This window comes from Colobus angolensis, unplaced genomic scaffold (assembly GCF_000951035.1).
Source record: "Colobus angolensis palliatus isolate OR3802 unplaced genomic scaffold, Cang.pa_1.0 Scaffold3, whole genome shotgun sequence".
Classification (NCBI taxonomy): Eukaryota; Metazoa; Chordata; class Mammalia; order Primates; family Cercopithecidae; genus Colobus; species Colobus angolensis.
In genome coordinates this window covers 20,894,089-20,902,264 of record NW_012116265.1, presented here as the reverse complement: position 1 = coordinate 20,902,264, position 8,176 = coordinate 20,894,089, and the positions used below count along the sequence as shown (strand labels likewise).

At 57.7% G+C, this 8,176-nt stretch overlaps 1 protein-coding gene across 1 annotated transcript in view; it reads left to right on the top strand.

Moving 5' to 3' along the window:
* The window catches only part of PAPLN (papilin, proteoglycan-like sulfated glycoprotein), a 36,808-nt gene that overhangs the window by 10,547 nt on the left and 18,085 nt on the right, over positions 1-8,176 (top strand). Inside the window, exons 4-11 of the mRNA XM_011949614.1 lie at positions 852-1,005; positions 1,790-1,913; positions 2,551-2,723; positions 2,905-3,028; positions 3,514-3,640; positions 4,617-4,824; positions 5,373-5,555; positions 5,735-5,876. Coding sequence (XP_011805004.1) covers positions 852-1,005; positions 1,790-1,913; positions 2,551-2,723; positions 2,905-3,028; positions 3,514-3,640; positions 4,617-4,824; positions 5,373-5,555; positions 5,735-5,876 — 1,235 coding nt within the window. The remainder of the gene's footprint in view (positions 1-851; positions 1,006-1,789; positions 1,914-2,550; positions 2,724-2,904; positions 3,029-3,513; positions 3,641-4,616; positions 4,825-5,372; positions 5,556-5,734; positions 5,877-8,176) is intronic.

The following is an 8,176-nucleotide window of genomic DNA, read 5'->3' as shown; positions in this document are numbered from 1 at the left end:
TGCCTCTGCATTCCAGCCTGGGAGACAGAGTGAGATCCCATCTGAAAAACATTAAAACCAGGAAAAAGTTACCCTCATCCTGCCCCTTTCACAAGATCACTGTTAGCATTTCATCTTAGCCTCTTTCACATTATTCTCTCCATATACACTTACATATTTGTAATTATTGCATATTAATCACCGTTTTGCATTCTGTGTCTTAAGCATCTTCCCACACCATATAGTCTTCACAATGATCATTTGCAACTGCATAGTCAGCATGTGTAATATTCCATTGATAATTTATTTAAAGAGTAGCCTGTTATGGCCAGGCACAGTGGCTCACACCTGTAATCCCAGCACTTTGGGAGGCTGGGGCAGGCAGATCACCTGAGGTCAGGAGTTCAAAACCAGCCTGCCCAACATGGTGAAACCCCATCTCTACTAAAAGTACGAAACTTAGCCAGGTGTGGTGGCACGTGCCTGTAGTCCCAGCTACTGGGGGGGATGAGGCAGGAGAATCGCTTGAACTAGGAAGGCGGAGGTTACAGTGAGCCGAGATCGTGCCACTGCACTCCAGCCTGGGCAATAAGAGTGAGACTCCATCTCAAAAAAACAAAACAAAAAAAATAGCCTGTTGTAACCACCTCAGCTGTGGTAAATGATGCTGAGGTAGACTTCTTTAAGTGCTTTGCTTTTTCTTTATCCTGGGACTTTTCTTCGACTTGATCCTTAGAGGTGCGAGAGATTCATGGAGACGGCCCCTTCTCCTTGGGTGGGGGCTGCTGCAGGGCTTTCTGACCCATGCTTTCCTGTTGCTAGGGTAGGCCTTGGGCCCTGGGGAGGGGCGTCATCCAACCTCAGGATCTCAGTCTTGCCTTCCTGCCCACCCCAGCCCCAAACAAGTGTGAACTGAACTGCATTCCCAAGGGGGAGAACTTCTACTACAAGCACAGGGAGGCTGTGGTCGATGGGACGCCCTGCGAGCCTGGCAAGAGGGATGTCTGTGTGGATGGCAGCTGCCGGGTGAGTGGTCCCCCAGCCCCTCCCTGCCTCCGGGCTGCCTGGGGGCTCAGTGGGGGTGTTTCCCTGTCCATCACCCACAGGCCCAGGTAGCTGCCATGAGCTTGGTGTCTTCTCAAGTTACCAGAACACCAAGCCCAGCTCCTAGGGTACCTTGCAGGCATCGCAGATGCCCTGTGGCCCCTCACCTTCATTCTTGGAGAATGCTAGCCCTACAATAAGAGAAACCCTCTGGGTGGTAGAAATCTGGCTAAAACCGACTTCAGAAAAACAAACAACAGGGACAGCCACAGGTGCATGAATGAGGTGCCACTCGGCTTTCCTCTTCATGGGTCCAGCAGCAGGATCGGGCCTGTTCTTCCCAGGAGGTGTGGAGGTGGCCGCCAGCTGCTCCGGACTTCTGCTGTGGCAGCCTGGCCCCTCCCAGAGAAAGGGGGCCTCATTCCCAGGAGTTTCAGCCACCAGGGGTTGGGACTTACCCTGAACCACTCCAGCCTCCCCAAACCCACATTTGGGGAGCTCCATTCAAATTCTGCAGGAGAGAGGTGGTCCCTCAAGGAAAACAGGCCATTATTACCAGAAGGGGAGATGGGAGCTGAGCAGACAGATAAATGGATTGTCAGTCACAGGCCAGTCCCCTGGCTTGTGACTGAATCACTCCTGACCACCCTATTCTGCCTGGGCTGCGCGGTGCTGGGGTTAGGGTGGGATGGGGCCCAAGGCTTGATGTGGCCATGATGCCACATCATGATGCCCTCTCCCATGCCTCCCGCGTCTCTGCCCACAGGTTGTCGGCTGTGATCACGATCTGGACTCATCCAAGCAGGAGGACAAGTGTCTGCAGTGTGGGGGTGACGGCACGACCTGCTACCCCGTCACAGGCACCTTTGACGCTAATGACCTCAGCCGAGGTGGGGGTGGTTCCGACAAGGGGCTGTTGTCTGCCCCTTCCTTGCCTGTCCCTGCTCTGGCCTAGGCTCCAGGCCAAGTGGCCCTCATGGCACCCGAAGGCTCTGACCATATCAGGTCACGTCTGAAAGGCGCCCTGTGGCCTTTGGTTAGGACCCTTGCCCACTTGTGCAGTCCCACCTCCTGCCACTGCCTGGATGCCCTCCCATCTCTTCCCACTCCCAGTGTGCTCCGGGTGCCCTGAGCCTTCCCGCCGCCCTGGCTTTTGTACTGCAGCCTCATCTGCCAGGGTTGCCTTTCCCAGCAGCTCGGCCCTGTCTGGCTCCTGCGTACCCTCCCTGCCCCCATTCTGTGCGGCGTGGCACTTGGAGTCCTTGGGGGTCGCTCCTTTCTGCTGTTTGAGTGGTGCCGGGGGAGGGACAGCCCAGCACCCTCAGCACCTGTGTCTCTGCCCCCACCAGGCTACAACCAGATCCTCATAGTTCCCGCGGGTGCCACCAGCATCCTCATCGAGGAGGCTGCTGCCAGCAGGAACTTTCTGGGTGAGAGCCTGGGGTTAGGTCCTGGCAGGTCTGGGGCTGCAGGGGGAGGTGCGGCCATGCCCCCCTGCCGCTGACTGAGGCAGTCTCCTCTGCGCAGCCGTGAAGAATGTTCGCGGGGAATACTACCTCAATGGGCACTGGACCATCGAGGCGGCCCGGGCCCTGCCGGCAGCCAGCACCATCCTGCATTACGAGCGGGGTGCTGAGGGGGACCTGGCCCCTGAGCGGCTCCATGTCCGGGGCCCCACCTCAGAGCCCCTGGTCATTGAGGTAAGTGGGGGTGTGGGGAGAGAAGGCGAGTGGGTGGCTCGTGGTCCCCAAGAGGCTGCCAAGCTCGGTACATGGGAGGTTGAGTGGCTCTGGGCCTGAGGCTGGCAGGGGGCTGTGGGGCTGTGGAGGGTGTGGGAGTGCCCCCCAGCAGCAAACCCCAACAAGGACTCTCCCATGGCAGCTCATCAGCCAGGAGCCCAACCCCGGCGTGCACTACGAATACCACCTGCCCCTGCGCCACCCCGGTCCTGGCTTCAGCTGGAGCCACGGCTCATGGAGTGACTGCAGCGTGGAGTGTGGGGGAGGTGCGGGCATGGATGGACCAGGGGAGGGTGTGGGCCCTGTGTGCCGGCTTCCATGGCCATGGGTGAGCAAGACGCAGTCCCTCCTGGGGTGATGGATGAGCAGGCGAGAAATCTCTGTTATGGGGGTCGCTTTGAGGAAAACCCAGGGATCTGGGGGACTCCATGAAGGACCCCAGCCTGAGTGAATAGAACCAGAGGGGGCTTCTCCTCTGTCTCATAGGAGACAGACTCCCTCAGGAGCGGAGGCTGGGCCTGGGGTCAGTGATCAGGTGCCAGAGTAGGGCTCTCTCACTCACAGCGAAAACTCTCTGAGCCTCCGTTTCCTCATCTGCCAGTTGGGGATGATGGTGGCACTTGCCTTGGGGGGTCATCTAAGGCTGAATGGGGATGACCTGCGGGGTGAGTGTAGGATGGCGCCTGGCCTGGGGAACACGCTTAGTGAATGTTGACTGGCGTTTGCCCGCCGTGGCCGGGCCTCTGCTCAGGTCACCAATCCCGCCTGGTGTTCTGCACCATTGACCATGAGGCCTACCCTGACCACATGTGCCAGCGCCAGCCACGGCCAGCCGACCGGCGCTCCTGCAACCTTCACCCTTGCCCGGAGACCAAGCGGTGAGGCCTTGCCAGCCCCTCGACCCATGATGGGGCCCAAGAACTTGCGTGGGAAGGGAACAGGGCCTTCAAGCTGCTTTAGGTGTAGAACAAAGAGGCGGGGGTCCAGGGCCCCCCACACTGTTACTGGGGTGTGGGAGAGGTGGCAGCTATCCCTGGGGGAGGCAGAGAATGGGCCTGAGCCTGGGTCTGGTCTCTGCCCTCTTGTGACCATGAAGTACTCAGAACACCCAGGCTTGGTGGCAGGAGGGTTGGAGAAAGTTCTAGAGGTCCCTGTCTGTCTGAGCCAGCAGAGGGTTTGGCTTGGCAGATGCCGAGGGGTGGGCCAGGGGTCGGGCCAAAGGGCCTGCTGGCATCGGCCATGCCTTTGTTCGTGCACAAAGGACTTCTTACCTTCACCGGCCTGGAGCGTGGCGCCTTGCTGGGGCCCAGCGAGTGTGTGGGAACAGGTAACCTGCAGGTCACAGGCTCCCCGCAGGGCTGGTGCCACCCCGTCACCGCTTGGCCTTGGTGGCAGCGGGCCTCCTGGGATGGTGGCGGGCTTGGCTTTGCATGGGGCCACAAGGCTGCTCTCTCCTCCGGGTCCTTGCACCTGGGGCCTGGCAGAGCTGCTCCACGTGTGGGTGAGTGCACCCTCTCCAGGAGCTGCCCCTGACTAAGGTCAGACTGAGAGGAATGGAGTCTGACTGGGAGACAGGGACCTGGTGGGAAGGAAAAAGGGGGATAGCGTTGAGGACCGGAAAGCCAAGGGGGAGGTGCAGGGCTCCGAGTTGTGGGGAGCGCTCAGAGAGCCAGGCCCGGTGGTGGGGATGCTAAGGAGCGCCTGGGTCGTGGCGTTTGTTCAGGCTGGAGGTTCAGAGGATGGTCAGGGATGGGCATCCTCAGGCCACCTGTGTGAGTGAGGGCTTGTGCCTCTCAGGGCTGGGTTTCTGCCCATGCTCCCGGGCCAGCCTTACCTGATTCCCCCTCCTGCCAGCTGGAAGGCAGGGCCATGGGCGCCCTGCTCGGCCTCCTGTGGAGGAGGCTCCCAGTCCCGCTCCGTGTACTGCATCTCGTCTGACGGGACCGGCGTCCAGGAGGCTGTGGAGGAGGCTGAGTGTTCCGGGCTGCCTGGGAAGCCCCCTGCCATTCAGGCCTGCAACCTGCAGCGCTGCGCAGCCTGGAGCCCAGAGCCCTGGGGAGAGGTGAGGCCCTGGCCCGGATGGGGCTGATGCTGGGCCTGGGCAGCAGCAGAGAAGGGCTGGGGTCTTGTCCTCTGCTGTGGAAACTGAGGTCCTGGGAGGTAAAGTGACCTGTCAGGTCATCTTGGAAGCTGTGGCCAAGGCTGGGACCAGAAGCAAGTACCTGGATGACTGGTCCGGGGCTCTTCCTTTTTCTCCAGGATCCCAGGGCAGGGTGAGAAAGGCCTGGGCAGGAAGAAGCTGGGTGTGTTGTCTGGGGGCAAGGGAGGGGTTGGCAGTGTCTAGGCTGCCAGTCATTGCTTCTAGCACCTACATATATTCAAGTTGCAAATGGGTGGAAAATACAAATGGGTGACAACCTCAGTCTGTTGTCAGTAGCCCTGGTTCAGGCTGTGTGACCTCAGGGGAGTGACTCAGCCTCTGGGCCTGGGAAGGACATGGGTAGTGGGTGCTGTCTGCCTCCATGCCAGGCTGGTGGGCTGCTAGCTGTCCGACCTGGCGTGGCTCCTCGGGGCAGAGCCGAGTTCCTGCTGACAGCCTTGTCCTTGCAGTGCTCTGTCAGCTGTGGCGTTGGCGTCCGGAGGCGGAGCGTGACTTGCCGGGGTGATGGGGGTTCTTTGCTCCATACTGCAGCGTGCTCCTTGGAAGACCGGCCACCTCTCACCGAGCCCTGTGTGCATGAGGACTGCCCCCTCCTCAGTGACCAGGCCTGGCATGTGGGCACCTGGGGTCTAGTGAGTGCTCTCCACCCCCACACCTGCTGCCTGACCCTGGTCTCCAGCAGGTGGCTGCACACGAGCGCCGTCCTTGGACCTAACACGGGCCACTGGGCACCTTCCCCTGCCTCTCTCCATGTGGGTCCCCACCCCTAGCCTCACCCTCAGGGTCTCTCTCTCCCACCCGTGGGCCTCAGTGCTCCAAGAGCTGCAGCTCGGGCACTCGGAGGCGACAGGTCATCTGTGCCATTGGGCCGCCCAGCCACTGCGGGAGCCTGCAGCACTCCAAGCCTGTGGATGTGGAGCCTTGTAACACGCAGCCCTGTCATCTCCCCCAGGGTAAGGACAGGAGGGCAGGGAGGAGCTTGGCCCGACTTCTCTCCCACTGGCTATAAACCCAGCAAGCATATCGTGCCTCAGGGCCTCTGCCTGCACTGGGTCATCCCTCTGGACCCCACTTCTCCCACGTCTCCCCCGCTGAACCCTTTGCCATCTGTAAGGCCCGCCTGGTGTGCAGCCCACCAGGCAGCCCTGCTTTCCTCCACTCAGCAGTGGCATGCCCCCTGCCCCTTCGGCCCCAGAGCATGCTATCATTTCTGTGGGACTCTTAGATTCGTTTCCTTGTGCTGCTGTGGTTGTATACAGCTTGTCAGACCTACACACTATAAGCTTCTTGAGGACTGGGTCCCCAGCTTCCATATTCCTCGCTATACCCCCATAGAACTTACCTGACACAGTTAGGTACTCAGTGAATGTCTGTTGAATGACTGAGTGACTATGTGCTGAGGGAGGGAAGCAGTCCAGGAAGGAGTGTCTCCACATGCCACTTCTGCCTCTGTCTTGTTCCCTTCATCCCCGTCCCGCTGTGAAAGGAGCCTCACAGGCAGGAGGGCCTGCTGGAGAAAGGGCACTGAGGCCGGCGTTTGCTTGGTGTGAGGATGCCACATTGAGGAAGGATGTGGGTGGTGGCTGAGCTGGGATGGGGGTGGAGGGGTGGCCTCCCAATACTGCAGGGAGGCATGTTTGGCCTTGACTCACTCATGATGGGGACTCTCTGAGCTGTAGGGACCTTGAGGTGAAGGAAGGCAGAATTTCTATGAGACATGTGACAGGTGTGGCTAAGAACCAGTGGCCTCAGAGTCAAGAGCAGGCTTGAGTTTCGATCCACTCCATTGCTGACCAGTTATGTGGCCTTGGGCAAGTGCCCCACCTCTCTGATTCTCAGTTTGCCCATCTGTACAGTGGTTAAAAAGAGGGACTTTCCAGACCGTGGTGGGTCATGTGGCACAATGCCTGACCACATGGGGCGCTTGCTAGCTAAGCAGAGGGTGGGAAGCAGTGGTGATTGAGGCCTTGCGGGGAAGCTCGGCCTCACTGACCATCCCGAGGGCCCCTGGTGCCTCAGCCAGGGTGTGGTCTTTGGGGCTCACCAGCAGGAGAGCCTTGGACTCCCAGGGGTTCAGATCTCCATGGAGCCAGTCTGTTCCCCAGGGCCTTGCTGGCTTCTAAAAGAGGTGATCTTAAGCCTGTCCCAGTGACTAGCAGGACTCACATAGGAAGGAAGAAAAAGGGCCAGGGAAGTTTAATCCCAGCCTGTAATCCCAGCACTTTGGGAGGCCGAGGCAGGTGGATCACTTGAGCCCAGGAGTTCAGGACCAACCTGATCAACATGGCGAAACCCCATCTCAACTAAAAATACAAAAATTAGCTGGGCGTGGTGGCGGGCACCTGTAGTCCCAGCTACTCAGGAGGCTGAGGCTCAAGAATCACTTGAACCTGGGAGGTGGAAGTTGCAGTGAGCAGGGGTCGTGCCCCTGTACTCCAGTTCTGGGAGACAGAGCGAGATTCTATCTCAGAAATAAAAAGATAGATAGATAGATAAATATTTCTAGGGATTTTGGCAAGATGTAGTCCATGTGGGAATGGAATATTCACTTACTTTATTATTATTTTGAGACAGGGTCTCTGTTGCCCAGGCTGCAGCGCAATGGTACAATTATAGCTCACTGCAGCCTCCACCTTCTGGGCTCAAGGGATCCTCCCACACCAGCCTCCTGTGAAGCTGAGACCACAGGTGCAGGCCACCACGCCCAGCTAATTTTTTGATTTTCTGTTGAGATGGGCTCTTCTTATGTTGTCCAGGCCGGTCTTGATCTCCTGGGCTCAGGCAATCCTCTCACCTTAGCCTCTCAAAGTGCCGGGATTACAGGTGTGAGCCGCTGTGCCTGGCCCACTTATTTTATTCTTTATACCTTTCTTCCATTATATAGTAATCTGCTTATTTTGGGAAATTTGAAGCACACAAATAGAAGGGAAGGGCACCCTGCCTCAGAGCAGCTTTCACGATGAGCATGATTTTGGGGAATGTCCTACAGGTTTTCTCTTATGTAGCATTAAAAACAATTCGTATTGTCCTAATTTTATCTACTTATCCATTTGCATTTTCCGACAGTATTTTGTCATGAAAAATCTTTTTGAAAATTTTAGGGGTGTTGTTTAAATAAATCCATATACCATAAAACCCACCCATTCTAATGGCACAATGATTTTTTGTAAATTTACAAGTTGGACAACATGATAAAAACTTTAAACATACCAAAGAGTTGACAGAATGCAGTCAGCAGCCACGCACACACTGT